The 17,388-nt window shown below is 36.0% G+C and overlaps 1 protein-coding gene across 3 annotated transcripts in view; it reads right to left on the bottom strand.

Moving 5' to 3' along the window:
- Positions 1-1,057: 1,057 nt before the first annotated feature.
- Positions 1,058-17,388, bottom strand: part of SREK1 (splicing regulatory glutamic acid and lysine rich protein 1) — a 34,339-nt gene continuing 18,008 nt past the window's right edge. For all 3 annotated transcript variants that reach the window (XM_041414568.1, XM_041414569.1, XM_041414570.1), the window contains 6 exons: positions 15,852-15,966; positions 12,960-13,079; positions 10,170-10,691; positions 5,002-5,097; positions 4,394-4,529; positions 1,058-3,329 (listed from right to left, as the gene is read on the bottom strand). In XM_041414568.1, coding sequence (XP_041270502.1) covers positions 3,177-3,329; positions 4,394-4,529; positions 5,002-5,097; positions 10,170-10,691; positions 12,960-13,079; positions 15,852-15,966 — 1,142 coding nt within the window. In that variant the 3' untranslated portion in view covers positions 1,058-3,176. The remainder of the gene's footprint in view (positions 3,330-4,393; positions 4,530-5,001; positions 5,098-10,169; positions 10,692-12,959; positions 13,080-15,851; positions 15,967-17,388) is intronic.

Here is a 17,388-nt window from a genome sequence, read left to right as displayed (position 1 = left end):
TAGCTATGGGCACTAAATGGATACTTACGTGCTTTATGTGATCTTAGCCAAAAACAGCAACATATAATTGCTCTTCTGAGCAATTTACATTTTCAAGTAAGTGCTAATTCAGATGAAACTACATATAAAACAACACAGCTACCATTAACCACACTTCTCGAAACCTCTACCCACATTAATCCCATTTACAAAGTGCAAAATCAGATGATCTGACACAGCAGCTCAGCACACAAGCATGTTAATGATGAAGGCAACGGACTTCCCATGGAAGATGGACACTTTCAGTGGATGATGCACTCAATCCTGCAGGAGCAGGCTGGAACTTCATTACTGTGCTATGTTACCTGTTGGGAAGTGAGTTATCCTCTGCAGAGATAAGCATTTCATAGACTAACAGTTCTCCAGGGGTGCCTTTTTAGGAACACCTGGTAAAATGGACAGATCGTAGCTACCTCACAGATCTGCACAGTATTTACAAAACAAAATCAGAAAATGAAAAGTATCTTGCAAAGTACTTGCAAGAAAATATGACTTGAGGAGGGGAAGAAATGTGTGTTTGGTGGCTGGTTGCTTTGGTTGCTTTTTTTCCTTAACAAAAAAACAACCAACAAAACCAACTGAACAAAGACCCTAAAATCCCCAAGACACTTTTTGTAAGGGAACCATAATTAATAGACAATATAACAATGTGCTGCATATAGCCTCACACAGGTGATAACCTACTTAGTAAATTAAGGCTGCCATCCATAAATATTAACTTCCAAAGGCATATTTCTCAGCTAAGCATACACAATCCTTTACATATTTTATAACTGATACATTATAAAACTATGCTATTTCAGGATAACAAAACTCAAGAAACCAAACTAACACCAGCTAAAACATGACACACTGAACGAATTCTAGTTCTTCCCAACACAGAAATTTAGCTTTTCAAAGAAAACATAAGTAATACATATGTTTTCACTAATATCCACATTTAAAATGAAAGAAGCTCTATGAGTAAATCCAGATGGTCTAAAAATATTCCTTTAATAAGTATGTACCAGCAGAAACATCCCTCTAAAATACTTACTTTATTAGTGAAATGGTACCAAAGATAACAAGTATACAAACAATCTCTTTGCTCTATGCTACTTACACATCATAAATAAGACAGCTGTTGTTGCAAGACACAATCTTTCACAGTCTTCCTGTAAGCATACAATTTTTTATTCTTTTATCAGAATTAGCTGTTTACCAGCCAACAGCATGTGGCTTAAACATCACAAAAATGGCTGTTCTATACTTTACATGGTAAAGCATTTTCTGTTGTCTGAAATGTACACAGTGGCAAGAACATTAAATCTTCTAGAAAATGAGGAGTGATTAAGCAGCTTCACAATCAAATTGGATTTCACTACCTTAGGAGCTGGGCAAAGTTTTCATTCCCTGTAATATGCTTCCCTTCCACTGAAAAAACTAACTATGCAGAGGAAAAGTAAAACAAGTAGAAAGCAAATAGCCAATACACTTAGTTTTTTATTTTAACTGAAAGAAATGACACTTCCCATGAGGTAAGGCAATTAATAATTTGATTGCATTAAGTTGTAGTAAAAATAATCTATGTGATTTTAGCTATAATTATGTCTTAAAAGCATAACTTATCAGAAGTCTCATATAACCGATTAAATTACTTCAACGAACAAAAGCTATGTTTTGCCAAGACAAAGCCACTTGTTTTGTGATTCTCTTCTTGCATGCTTTCTCCACAAAAAAAATGATAGAAGAATCTCTACTAAGTAAGCCCTGCGAAAATTAGAACTTTCTTCCTCAAATTATTTATCCCCCATTTCTTTGCACGCCATTCCTTTTGTATTGCCCAACAGGTATCAGAGAAAATAACAGAGAGGTAAGAATTAAGGCCATCCAAATGTCTAGTATATGTCTTAAGAGCTTTCTTTGATGCAGGCGATCAGAGCACACTTTGTATTCAGCTACTACTTTTGTACAGTGATGGTCCCCAAATTACATCTCTTCTCTTATTTATAAATCTCTTCCAAGAATAAAAAATAAAAGTAAAATGGAGCTTCACTATTTTAACAAGTGAATCAAACAATCATTCTGGCAAATCACTTGCATTTTTGTCTACAGTATGGTGGTGGCAAAGTAGCAAGAGAGATCATATAAGATTTAGCTAAAAATGTGTAACAGCACATATACATTTCTAGAAAATACCACATTTTAAGAAGGCACTAAAGCTTCTGCTTGTGCTCCCATATTTTTTTAACAAAAAGGAAAAATTTATTTTCTTAATGGCACCTGTACTATTTTCAGCTGAACAGACACACTGCAGTACATTGCAAAACAAAGCTGTAAGTTCTGGTATCATCATATAGATGTGCTCACTTCTCTACGGACAATGAAAACAACAGAACAAAACAACCCCAAAATAACCCTGTAAGCTAACCTAGTATCTATAACATGGCAATGTTCCTTCTAGGAACAGAAAAAGCGCATGCATTGTTCAAATACTATAAAAGAAATATTAATTTCAGAGATATTAGTAAGAAATTATTTTAAATAATAAACCCGAAGAATCTCGAGCAGTGAGCAAATGAAAAACATACTAATCTGTGAGTATTTAACATAAGAACAGTAAAACCATGTTTATGCTTAAACCCCCTTTCCCTACAGATGTCATTTACAAGGAAAGGAAGTGTGTATATTTATGCACCATTTTCAAGCACATCAAACAGCACACATTAAAGTTTTTGTGGATTTTTTAACCTACAGGGCAAAACAATACAAAAGTCATCAACAAGCAGTATTTTAAACAACCTTCAATGCATATCTTCAGCTTTTTTTGGGAAGTACAGGTTTACATCTTTCAGTTTCTAGTTATTTGTAACAGCTTATAGCAAAACTTAACATAAATCATTTTACAAGTACAGCCATCATGGAAATGCATGGATTTTCAGAGATGAATAGTTCTGATGGCATCTGCCTTTTCATGGTATTAACTACAGGTCTGTGCTCTTGCTTTACAGCAAGAAGACAACAAAGCTATCACATGAACTGGAGGAGCTACTAGTACTATCAACACGTTCAGGTTGATTGCTTTGACATTTTCTTCCTCATTCTGGGAAATAAAATGCTTTGGATTTCGTTCCTTAGTTGAATAAGAAGTCCATTCTTTAAACCTCTTCCATTTTAACTGAGAGATTTTCCTCGTTTGGTTGACAATTCCCGTTCTGTTGTAGCTTGACTTCATCTGTCCTTTGCGTATCTCTATTGTCTACTTCCTTGTCAGTTTCTGAATTCTGATCTTCTTTATTGTTATCTTTGTCCTACCAAAGATAAAATTATTTGACAACAAAATAATATTCTTAGCATTATAGACTATGACTTCCAACCAACTCTCAGTAATTTTATTGTTTGAATTTCTACAAGTGTGTCTTGCGTCTGCAAATTTTAAAATAGCGGTGTGACCTTCTTTGCCCCCCCATCTTTTTTTTAAAATACTTTTTTTTTTTCAGATGGCTGAAGTTTGGCACTTTTAACAACCCATCACCCAAGAAATTATGCCATAGAATGATCTGTCTTTATTAACTAAAATAAACTCATGTATAAAGTTATAGAACAAGTAGCATCATGGACTGTATGAGAAGCAGCTCCAGCAATTAAGATGACTAACATTTTTGAAATAGAAAAGGACTAAATTTTTTCTTTCTCATTTTTTTGTCAGGTATCTGATACATTTTTAGAGTTCTTGTAAGATACTTCCTCAAGCATTTGAACAGTCACCTAAACCAGCTGTTTTGTAACAGCTGAGTAATTCTGAGCACAACTAACTACTCTTTGCTGCTATTCAAATTGTAAGAGTAAACAATTTGAAGATATTTCTTTTCCTAATTGCAGTACTTTCTATTTCACAGGGGCAAATCCTATACCACTCTTTCACAACTCTTCAACTTTACTCCTATAGAATCCAATGTACAGACCAGGACCAATTCAATGAGAGTTTGAACTGTATAGTCAGAGTTTATGTTAAAAGTAATCTTTTCAGTTTCACAGTCAAGCCACCCCTAAAATACTGCTTGTTAGCCAATACCCTGCCTGGTCCTAAAAGTAGGAAGCAAGGCACGTGCTAACATAGGGCACACAACAAAAAAGAGAAGCAAGGTGTTTCCGTAACCTAAGCAGACAAACTCCTACAGGTCAACTGAAGATCATACATGTAGAATTAAACTGGCCTAATAACCCCAACTAGCAAATACTGAACTCAAGCGACACTAATTTGTAAGGAACAGAAGAAATAGAAGAGAGGAAACAAAGAAAAAGTAGAGAGAGAATTTCAGTAATGGCTTCACTACCACTTCACGCTGCTGATCACTTGGTCACACAAACTTACCTTCAAAGTAGTGGTGCTTTTGTCAGATTTCTCCTTTCCCTCTTTTTCTTTACTACTTTTTTTCTTGGAAGTGGAGCGTTCTCTTTCTCTCCTTTCATTATTTGTATCTCTTTCTCTTTTTTTTTCTTTCTTGTTTCTGTTTCAGAAATTTTTTACTCAAATTAAGATTTGATCAAACTACAACGAACTTCAAACCATTTGACTGCAAACTAAACACCCAGCATGGACTTTCAAAGAATCTCCCCAAATTTAACCAAAAATCCCTTTGCAAAGACAATGACTTTTTTTTGGCTGAAGAGAGCTAAACAGTTCATATGACCACCACACACTGTATTTGCCAAGAAAAAACCAATTTTGTCTGTATCAAATTAAGGCATTTCATTTATTTGAAGCAATTTGCAATGCTGATTGATTTGAAATTATGCCACTGAAAGAACACCAGAGCTCAAATTGGTTAAAGTTTTGAGATAGTTTTAAATTAAAACTGAATCATACTGACCAAATGAAATAATCTGAAATCATTAACACAAAGGCAGTAAAACAGTGAAATTACTACAAATTCTTACTTCTTTACTGATCGTTAATTTCTGTGTTTACATCAAACTGACCTTCTTGGAGAAGGAGTTCGTGAAGACTTTCTTTTTGCTGTTTTTGATGTTTTAGGAGATTTGGAAGGACTTCTGCTCTTCCTTTTACGCCTTTCTCTAAGGGACCAAGAAATTCAGTATCATCAAAACCCAAAAATAATAAACTCAAAGGAGATAAAAAGAGAAAGCTCTTACAATGATCTAAACATGTCCACTGAATCTGACATTCTATATCCCTAACAAAATATGAACTGTGTAAACTAAAAAAAAATTTTGCATGCTTCAGTTTAGTGGTAAAGGCAAGGCAAGGAAAAAAAAGATGTGCCCTTTCAAAATTTTTTTTTTAATCCTTATATATCTGACAACAATGAAAGCACACTGACGTCGGTAATACTGTATCAGTTAAAAGCTTCTTAAGTCAGGAAAATAATTGAATGAAGAGTCATATTAAGACAAAAGGTATAATTTGAGCAATATGAATTTCAAAACGTAACATTACAACCTGAAGATCACTGCAACTTCAGTTTAACCTGATTAAAATTTAATTCCTAAATGTATGAGCTAGAATTAGATGATTTAAGAAAACAGCGCAAAATGAAGCCCAAACTGTTGTCAAAGTCAGGATAAATAAAATCTGTTGTTTCTGTAGTGATCCTTGCTTAGCAAACAGAATGTCATCATTCTGTAACACATGGAAGAGCTTGAAGTGTTTTACAAAGCAACTGTTATACATAGCTAAATGGAGTTTCTGAAGTTGCCATTATGGAGTCTGATCTTGAATACAACAAAACGTGAAATAACTGGTACTTTATACTGAGGGACATGTTAAATTAAAGCAAAAACTGAGTCAGTACAATTTCATTTAACATAAATGCAGAAGCCATCTGTCAAAGTAACATTACTTTTTTCCCGTCAACTCTTTGTAAAACAGGAAAAGCAGACTGGAAGAACAACTGAAGAGGGAAATTTAAAACTTCAAGATACAGCACAAAAGCTACACTTATTTTTATTCAAAACAACTTTTGCCGTTTGTGAATTTTTAAATCTTCAATATTTAGAAAAGCAAAGAAGTCAACATTTATTAGATGAGTGACAAAAAGACACTTAAATTAATCAGTATTACTATATGGATTGATACTCTGACCTATCAGAGTACCGATCCATACAATGACACTCCATATACCATCTATGTGACTGTCCTGATTTCAGTCAGGACAATTTTCATTCCAGTAACTGGAACAGTGCTGTGTTTTAGATTCAGTATGAAAATGATGTTGATAATACATGGTTGTTTTAGTTGTTACTTATCCTAAAATGAAGGACATGTGTTTTCCATGCTCTGCCAGCAAGCAGGTACACAAGACACTGCAAGGGAGCATGGCCAGGAGAGTTGACCCAACTGGTCAAAAGTCAGTGAGGGGTAAGTGATTGTGTAGTGCATCACTTGCTTCCCTTGTGTTTTATCTGTCTCTGTCCCTTCCATTGCAATTATTACTGTTACTATAATTATTTTGTTTCAATTACTAATGTGTTCTTTCCTCAACTCTCAAAACAGAGCATGTAGAGCATGACAAGGCTGAACAAGAGAGGGACTGGTGAGGAAACAAAAGAAGTCAAAAAACAACTGTCATGGTTGAACCCCAGATGACAGCTAAATCCTGAGTGGCATTTGCTCATTCCCTGCCTTCTTTTGCCCATCAACCTCCATAGCCCCACCCCACCAGGGGAGGAGAGCAAGCACGAAAAACAGGAAAACTCCAGCACTGTACCAGATGCTAGTAAGAAATTTAACTCTCTTTCAATCAAAACCAATACAGTCACCTGAAGCTGCAGAGGACAAGATTTCTAAAGTACTTAGTTCAGCAAGCTTTTGATTTATCTTTCATAAACTAAAAATAAAAAAATAGGCTCAGAATCATGTAGTAAATACCAGTCACTAATCAGCTATTCACTAGTTAACATGCATTTTGAACATCTCCACATTGATCATCACCTTTATTTAAGGATACTGGAAATTGGTTATTCTCTCTCAGTGCTGTCACTTCAGCTACACTGAATACAGTCTCACTTAATCTTTCCAGCATGTGTACCTGCAAACCAAGTGCTTCAGCAATTGTGTTAAAACTAGAAACTGCTTATTCATTGAATTTTATTTTCAGTTTCTGCTTTTCTTATTTGAAGTTGAAAAATCATAACTGTCTCACTGCATCTGTTCCCATCTCTATTAAATTTCTACATAAAAGATTTTTGTGCATCCATTTCATTATATGTCTTACACAATACTAACAGCAAAATTTAAGAAAAAACAAGTTCCAAATACTTTGATAGTAATCCTGTGTCTCTTAATTATACATGGAAACAACATTCTGCTTGTCATCTGGTGCTACTGGCTCTGCTAGCCTGTAAGATAGCTCCTTTTCCAATTGATTTCACTTCCCCTAGTCTGTTTCTTTTTTCAGCCAGGAGTCACAAATAACTATCTTACTTCCAGTACCAACAAGCAAAGCAAGTCAGAAAAGCAAGGTCAGCTGCCATCTAGTTCTTAAAAGGTCCTGTATGTCCTATTCCACTTCCTCCTCTTTTCCAAAAAGATGACTATTTGCCAAATATTTTACATTTACTCTTCTATTTCACATTTTACATCAGTCAACTGCTGTACTGAAATTCATGCACCTGAAATACCTATCTGTTGAATGATCTCCACTGGAAAGGTCTGCAACCATTTCAACTGTGCAATGTCCATCACCAAAGAAAGACCCCTAACGTAACCCAACCTACTCAGAATTAATTTTCAAGGAGCAGTGACATTACTGACGTTGGAAGAACCCTCTGAAAATCACTTAGTCCAACCTATCCCTTTCCCACCTTACAAGAGGCTCAATCAGAGTACGTTATTCAGGGCCATAACCAGTCAGATCTTTGGTTGGAAGAGACAATCCCTTGAGGTAACTGGTTCCAGTCTGCCAAGCAAAACCACAATTTCAACACTAGGAAAAATAACCCCTTTATTTCCCATAGCTCAATATGTGCCTGTCACCTCTTAATTGTCACAGGCCTCCACTGGCTCTGTCTTCTTCATGCTCTTATCAGATATTCATACATATTGGTAAGATGCTCCTTAGCCTTCTCTTTTCCAGGCTAAACAATCCCAGATTCCTCAGTACTCCTTGAAGGAAGCTCCAAGTCCTTTATCAGCTTCATGGCCCTTCACTGGACTCACTCCAGTACATCTGCGTGTCTCTTGTAATGGGAAGCCCAGAACAGAATTCTACACGTGTCCCTTACCAGAAGAGGGAAAGAATTATCTCTCTTGACCTACTCACAACATTGCTGGCTTCCTTGGCTGCAAGGACCTGACAGCCAGCAAGTTCTCATGTTATACTGGTGCAATGGCACTATTTATTGCTGCCCGGGTGTAGAACTTGTCCTTTCTCTTTGTTCAAGTCCATGAGATGACTATCAGTCCATTTCTCCCATCTGCTAAGTTTCTCTAATGGCAGATCAGCCTCCCCCCACAGCTGGTTCTCTGTTGTTTGCAAGCTACAGAGGATGCACTCTCTCCCACTGTCTAAGCCCCTGATAATAACATTCACCAGTATTGGCCTCTGCATTGGTGCTCTAAGGATAGTTATATCTGAAAAAAATTGTAAATCTATAATAAAGTGTCCAGCTTCCAAAGAACACTACCCTTGTTTAACAATATCTGTATTATATCAAAGTACAGCTTTGTACTTTGACTGCACTAGAAGAAATGCACTGATTTTCACAAGAATTCCTTGCTCAAGTACATGACATTGGAGCCTTCCCATAGCACTTTCTTAGCTAGTAAGATTCCTAAGGGGAAGCACAATTATTGCAAACTAGAATATGAGCTTTTGGTAACACCCACCTAACTACACTTGTTATTTGGCACAAGGAGCCTGGTTTTCCACCAAGGCTCCTATATAAGATACTCATTGTGAAACCCTTACACATTTTTATGCACTTATCCAATTCAAATCTCTGAGGCTTATGGCCTGTAGAAAATGGTTTCAAAGCTGACAAAAGTACCTCTACATGGGTCTTCCACTCATTTAAATAGGAAGCTGCATATGCTTATTGAAGAAACAATATTTTGCCCATAATCCTCATAACACAAACTGTTCAGAAACCATTACACCCTTTTTTTGCCTTCTATGAACCCTGAACTGATGAATTTTGAGGACTAGAGGAGCTCAGCTTTTGTCTAGTCATACTATTACAATAGGTAGAACTTGTCCAATTCAGCATTTCTAGTCATATTATTACAATAGGTAGAACTTGTCCAATTCAGCATTTCTTTATCTTGAGGTTACAGATATAATTTGGTGTTTAAACCCGATATGATACTACTGGACTCCTAATTCCTGATGTAACAGTAAGGACCTTATCCACCAATACTTCTAAACTTAACTTAGCTGCAATGCTTTTAGAATATGCCTGAGCTTGCTTACAGAGATTGTTTATAATCTCACAACCTCTTTCTGCTATAACAAATTTATCCAGACTTCCTGCTAGTTAAGCTCCCCTCAGAGACAAAACCAACAGCCACATTAACTTTGTTTTCCTGCTTACTGTCAGCAGTGCCAAGGAATGTCACTTTTAAATTACTCGTGGCTATCAGATAAACAATGTATCTGTGTCCTCCAATTGAGATACATTCACCTCTTGAAAGGCTAGCCAGCCAACCTACATGCTTGCTTCCTGCAGTTCAGCCATCCAGCCAAAGAGAGGCAAGTATTAGAAAACAACTGTTAGCAAGATCTACAGACCAAAATGCTGCAGTATGTAAGTAATCAAAGAATTATGTAACAGTGACTCAAACTTTCATCAGGGCAAAGATAACGTGCGTGACATTGGTCAGAACTTTTGGCTGTCTGTAACATACAGAACTGGCACGAGAATCATCTCATTACTGTCCTCAAGGTTTATACAATATAGCTATATGAAAGTCAAGCACCAGCAGCCCAACAAGAAACTCTGTTATATCAAGCATCATATAGAGGAGCTTTTTATAACAGATGTTACTTTAAAGGAAAATCTACAAAACAGAAATAATACAAATTTATTTGGTAAGAGCTATGGTGACATCAATACATAAAAATTAGGATGATGCCTCGCTGATGTGTAAAAAAAAAAGAAAAAAGAAGCATGAAAAATTCTAAACAAACCTGCTGGAGCTACGAGATCTTCTTGAAGAGCTATAGCTTCTTGGGGGTGTTCTGGATCTCTTATCTTTCTTCTTTTTATCATCTCTCTCTTTTTCTCGCTCCTTCTCCTTATCCCCATCTTTTTCCTTTTCTTTGTCTCTGTCCTTTTCTTTGTCCCCTCCTTTATCCTTATCTCCCTCCTTGTCCTTAATCTTCTCTCTGTCCTTCTCTCCTTCTTTCTCAGTATCTTCTTTTTCTTTGTTATGATCTACCTCTTCCTTGTCTTTTTCCTTATCTTTATCTTTTTCCTTTTCCTTGTCCCTATCTTTATCCTTGTCCCTGTCTTTGTCTCGGGCTCTCTCTCTATCTTTGCTTCGCTCTTTATCTCTCTCCTTGTCCTTCTCTCTATTTCTCTCTTTATCTCGCTCTCTTTCCCTGTCTTTATCTCGATCCCTATCCTTCTCCTTGTCTCGGTCTCTGTCTTTCTCTTTTTCTTTGGCCTTTTCTTTTTCTTTGATCTTTTCTTTGTCTCTTTTCTTGTCCCTGTGAAAAGCCAAACACAAACCCATTAATTAATCTTTGAACTTTCCAATTAAAATTACAACTAACTTTTCAACATACATCAAGATAAAGTGAGCATCTCTGTTGAAAAACAGTACTGCTTCATATTTTAATTTTTCACCCCTGTTTACAATAAGGGAAAGCTTATATAGCTAGAAAATAAACAACTATATACAGCTAGGAAAAATTTGGAAACCAGCTGGAGGAGGGGAAGCCAAAACCAAATCAAAGCACTATCTTCCAAGTGATGCTACTATGTTTGGAGAGAATGTGTCTTTTCACCTCACAGTTATATAATTATACACACATAAATCTTCTATATTTTGTCAGGAGTGAGACAAACTCTACAAATCTGTAAATCCACTCTTTACTAAAACTGTATCCACATAAAATGGCCTTCAGATTAATCGCTGCCAAATGAATAATGACAGCTGACCGACAGAAGTCTTCGTATTCCAGTTTTTTCTCACACACATATATTTTAACTGCTTGGCAGTCCAACACCACTTAATACATAGAAATAAAAAGAAAACATGGACAAAATGTCACCGGATTTCTTTACAAAGCAAATATAAGATCAAAACTTAATGAAGACAATTCAGCCATCTGTAATGTCACTAGGAATTTGAGAATTACCGAAAAATGCTAAGACAGTAAAAAGAGAAGAAAGGAAAATAGCTCTTTGGGACAGGAAGTATGATACATGTTCACAAAGAGAACAGTGAGGAAAACTCCATCTGATGTTCAAGTTATCAAGTCAAACAAAAAGTAATTATCTAACAACTTTGGTTGGAAAATTACATTTTAGTATAAATGTAATTTATACTATAATTTTTGAAAATACAAGACTCCCTCTTTTCCCTCTAGTACAGAGACATATAATGAAAGAACAATTGTTCAGAGAGAGAAACAGGAGAAAGAGATAGAGAAAAAATTGTTTAGCAGTGTCTTATTGTGTCAAAAAGAACCAGACTGACACAAGCTACCTGGTATTGGTATCTATTCTAGATTTTTACAGATTCTAAAAGAGAGTCGTGCACACATCTGGTACTTAGCACTCAAACTTCCCTCAAACTGAGGAAGTGTTTGGCTGTATCTCCTTCTCAACTGCAAAAAAACAGCATGCATCTGTTGCATGCTTTACAGACTGACAACTGTGATTCCCATCAGGTTCTGTCAAGTACTTCATCAGGAGTCTCAGAGATGGAATGTAACATCACAAAGATTAAACAGTGCGCAGTCCCCACAATACCAGCCTTACAGCCTCCCAAGAAATGTCTTCTAGTTAATTTATCAGAGATTTCACTGGATTTCCCATTCCAGTGAGCAGATGCCTCAAGAAGCTCCAGAAAACAGAAACAGAGAATCAAAAGGATCCACCAATAAAACCCAGCCAGCTACACAGCCTAGTTTTGTTTCCACATAGGGCCACAGATCTGCAGCTCTCTTTCCCAGAAAACTTACCTCATAGAACAAGAGGCAGCTGCACAAACTAAGTACAAATCTCCCTTATAATAAATCACGGGAATTACAGAAAGTAAACCAAGAACATACCAAGACTTCTACTCCTGAAGCTATTTTCACAGGCACTTTTGGTTTGAGCTTATTCACTACTTAATCCCTAAAAAATTATGCTATGATCTTGTTAAAATGTCACAGTATAGTAATTAGATGATCAGACATAAAAACTAATAAACTAGATAAAATACACATGTACTACATCCTGAAACACATATATGCCGTACAACCGGCACATGCATTTCTTCCTGCTGTTTGACATGAGAAAAGTCAAAGCTGAAAACAAAAAGTTGATGCACAAGAACTCTATACACGTTCTTACAATACAGGATCAAGGTCAGTCTGAACTCAGATACGCATCAAACAAGCACTATCCATTTTTTAGTGTGTTCACAAGCTACACAGGATATTCCTTAACTATGGGTTGTAGTCTGACAAAATTACTCTTTTCAGTAGGCTTCAATGTTATTTCAAATGCAGATAAGACTATCCAAGTTCAGGTGCCTCAGCGTGATCATTTAATAACTGGAGGCATCCTACAAGCTACAAGAAAGATAGTTAACTATCCTAGCCAAGACCACTGTACTCAGTATTAAAATTTATTGTATTAAAATTTACTTTCTGTCCCACAGATAAGACTCCACCCTTTACGGTAACCTAAAAGGTTTGTTAATTTTTTTTTCAAAGACTGTATTCTGAGCTAACAGTACCATGTTGTGGAACAGAACTCACCGAGAACGAGAGCGACTTCTTGATTTCCGTCTTTCTGTAGATCTAGACCGTTTTTTCAGAGGACTTCGGGATCTGCGTCTGTCCTTGTGTCTTGAGAGAGATCTGTTGCCAGATCTACTTCTAATTGAAGAAGGCCAGAAGAAAAATATTTCAATATGGAAACTTCACACAAATGAAGTCAACCAACAAAAAAATGGTGATGTGTCACCACAAAGTATTATCTGACACCTTAATAACATACTGTCTGCAAATGTTTTCGCAAACATGGATACTTTATGCTTCACCATATGTAACATGCTTGACTTAGAAACCATTTAAGTTATACCAGTGTTTCATAATAATCTCCATGAATCTGAAAAACAGAAATTACCAAAATTTACAACAGTTGTCCTTACAAAATGACACTGCATAAAATCTGATTGGCAATTTCTAGCAGATTGTAAAAAGAGTAAGTTACATTTTATTTACTTTCCAGGCCCAGACACTTATTGAAGTTTTAGTCATCAAAGAAAGAGGACTTTGGCTCCAACAATCTCTTTTTGCTCTGTTCTCCATCCTCATAATTTAAATCCATAAAATCAAGTTACCTTTCCAGATAAAAGGATCTGTTAGAATGGATTTCAGTTGTAATTAAAGTCTAGATACTCTGATTTAAAAAAAAAAAAAAAAGTCTCATGCAGATTTGATGAACAGCACTTTATATTTTTTTTTTCCAAAATACTCCCTTATTTCTGGAAGACCCTTTTCCCTAGGAAAACAAAAATAAAAAGCTGAATTTGCATGTTAAGTTTCAAAAAACCACATCACTGGATACTTTGCTTCACAAGGCACCATGAAGTTTAACTTGCCATAGACAGAAAGATCACATACATTACTGAGTAAAACCTAAAGAACTGCGAGGTACAAAAAGTAACAACTGCACCTACCTTCCACAGCTCAAACCACACAGCTGAATGATGCCTCAGCATTTTAGTTGTTAAGTTTTTCATACATTTGTAATCCTACAATTCTTTAGTGTATAACTCCATACAGAGTGTTGGCTACCGTTCTCCCATTTTTATCAGACAAAACAATTCCTCTCCAGGCCTGGGAATCAAGGACACCTTCCTTTCTCAGGCCCCGAGAAATGTAAACAAAAGTGAGTTGGGGGAGAGCAAACTTGAGGTAAATGACTTCATTACTTGAAGCTGTAATTGAAAGATTAACCCCCAATATGCAAATAAACCAAACTTCTAAAAGTGTGAAAACCCATGACCTGCTGTCCACTTTGCGTTTAGCCCCTGGGCGGGGGGGGGTGTGGGCTCTGTCTGCCCTACATGTATGTGGAGGCCCTTCACTAAATATAACTGCTTTTTATTCCCTTAAGTTTGTCTGACCTCTGTTTTTAGGTAGCTCCAAATGGCATCCGTAAAATATACCAAGAAGAGGGGAAGCCATTTTTTAGCTACAGCTTTGTTCTCCTTATCAGCAGAGAAATACAAATCAACTGCAAGTGCAATTTACTGCAACTGAATCAAAGCATAACCTTCAATAAATTTTATGCCACAGAGATGAAAAAGATGTTATATAAAACAGTGAAAGGGAGAAGCAGTAAGCATAGATTATTTTTATGGATGAAGCTGCCTCAACAGGTCAGGCTGGCTTTTTTTCAGCATGTTCTCATAACTGGCAGTAGCAATATTAAACAATTTAACAAAACGTAGTAAAATATAATAATTTACATTTGTTTAAGGAACAGGTTTTCCAAATTTAAAGAAAGAAAAGCTTATCTTCTAAAATTCCACTTGGTTTGTGCCAATACAAGATAATACTGAAATTACTGGACTGTTGAACAAAAACTAGTGTTTTTCAGTTATGCCTTGAGTTAAGGACATAGCAGAGAAACAAGCAATAAGGAAGTGACCAAAGGGTCCTTCTTGCATTAAAAGGGTATCTAACATTTTGAAGTCACTAGAAAACACGTGCTGTGGTTCCCTGCTGTTGCAAAATTGAAGCCTGCATTTGTATCACATTTATTTGATAGTATAATTGATGTTAACTCCCCCTCACCAGATTTTCTGTATTTAAAAGTATCCTAGTAGCCTTGTTTGAAGACGTGAATGAAAGGATGCCTCAGAGCTGTTGCTGCAACAGGGGCAGCACCTACCTTTTAAAAGTGTAAGCAATCAAATAACATTACAAGTTTTGGGTTTTTTTTTTTTATCCCCGACATAGCCAAGTACCTTTAGATTGATTTACCTAGGTTCTCAGAATATACTCCTGAGACAGAAAGAATCTGGATCACTTTGGGAAGCATTTACAATTCTCACAGAAGAAGCCTGTTCCATTCACAGAAAAAAATCTTAATCTTCAAGAACGATCTAATAATTTTCTGTTTCAGAACTGAATAAATTTAGCAAAGCAAACAAAACCTGAAAAATGAGAAACTGCCCCTGAAGCCTTTTCTGTATGCATTTTAAAAACATTTACAGGACAAAAATAACTCAGTGCTTGGAAGTTGAGGAAAATAGCAAAAACCAGCCAAAAAAACAGCCAACCAAATAAATTATATGCTTCATCCACAAAATGCAGGTTTCTCTTTAAAATACAGGTCACAAAATGTTATTTGGTTACGTAGCCTAATGTACAAAAACATAAAATGTATGAAACCCCAAAGAACTTATTATTTTACGTGACACAGGAAGTGCCCTGTAGAATGCTTAAACTGAAAGTAATCCTATAAACATTCAGGGTTTAGAGGGAAAGAGTTCAAAGACAAAGTTTCTGGTTTGCTGATCTTCTGGGTGCAAGTTAGTAATCTCTACAGCAATACTTGTCTATTACTAAAAAATAACAGTAACCAGCACCTTGCAAAAAATCCCAATATGATCTTGAAACAAAAAGCATACCTACCTGTGTTTTGAGTGTGATCTTTTCCTTCTAGAGCGGGATTTTGAGCTAGACCTGGATTCTGAACGAGAATGGGAACGAGATCGACCGCCTTTTCTTTCACTGCTCTTTCCAGACTCTGAGAGGAAAAAACCACTTTGCAGTGTAAGCTCAGAACATTTAAAGATCCCAGTTAACAATCTGGCACAAGTGGAATGTACCACATATATTGCAAGGGGCCTACTCTCTGCACATCTTCCTTCTTTGCAAATATCCTTCAGAAACATCCAAGAAAGTCATTGCATATACTCGTTGAGTGCAGCCATCCTGCAGCAGTACACATAAACCAGATAATTATAAACAGCTAGCTCTACTATGAATGGGATTTATGTTGCTGCCACAATGCACAAGATCATAACACGTCCTTTTGCTCTATTTATTTAATATTATTTCCTTATTTTTTTAATAACTTGAGAAGAATAAATTTAGAGGGCATAATTCTGAAAACAAGCATAAAATATAAGTATTACTGTCTGTATTTTTAGATATTTCAAACACTGTACAAATACTGAAGTTTTATTCCTCGTTGTTTCATAGGAGGAAAGGAATGGATGAAAAGTCTGACCGAAGGCCAGAAAGGCAATAGAAACCTAAACAGTGAGCTCACCAGTTCAGAGTCTGTTATTTTGTTGCTTAACAGTGATAAAGCGCTAGAGTTATTTTACTTTCAAACAAAAAACACAACAGAAAATAATTGCCCCCAAAAAACCATTAAGACTCCACACCATCTAACCAACACAAGACAATATCTGGGTTTGTTAATAAGCAGAGTGGCAAAAAGTTGCTGACAAAAAAAGCAGGAAATTTACAAAGTTGAATTTTTTTTTATGCTGTTTTGCAATCAGTTTAAGCCAGCATAAATCACCACTGGAATGTCTGTCTAACCACTCAACACAACACCACCATCCTCCTTGAGTTGGCATCTCAGTGTTAACAGGGAACAGGGAAACAATCTGATGAAACAAACAGGGATGAAAAGAAGTCCTTTACAATATGTTAATACTTATCCCAGATTCATTTCCTGATCCCATTTGCTTTGAGGATGCATACAGCCTTTAGGCACCATGAAAAAGAACCAAATTAACTTGGTGCTTATAGATAAGGAAAGCATAATATTATTGCTTTTACAACCATGCTTTTAGAACTATGCTTGTCACAAAACTATGTCATTAATGGGTGCTAAAGGGCAACAAAAAATAGAAAGCATTTTCTTTTAAATGTCTTCAAGTGCTCTTAATGATGTCACTTTTTAAGTTAAGTATGGATTTAGTATTATATTTACATGTTTGAAAACATTCAGTGAACATATATCTGAAAACAAGAGATGATGAAATAATAAGCTTCATTCCACTGCTTAGATGCATGAACAGAATTTTGATTATTTTGGTTTTTTTTCCCCCAACATGCACTGAATATCTCTGGATACCCTTCTCTTGTGTCTGAAAATGTTCTTAGAAATGTGTACCAAGGTAAACACACAATGTGCCTGTTTGGTAATTAT

The sequence above is a fragment of the Onychostruthus taczanowskii genome, unplaced genomic scaffold (genome assembly GCF_017590055.1).
Source record: "Onychostruthus taczanowskii isolate IOZ18803 unplaced genomic scaffold, ASM1759005v1 scaffold46, whole genome shotgun sequence".
NCBI classification, from domain to species: Eukaryota; Metazoa; Chordata; class Aves; order Passeriformes; family Passeridae; genus Onychostruthus; species Onychostruthus taczanowskii.
The sequence above is the reverse complement of the archived record's forward strand: the minus strand, read 5'-3'. Positions and strand labels throughout refer to the sequence as shown.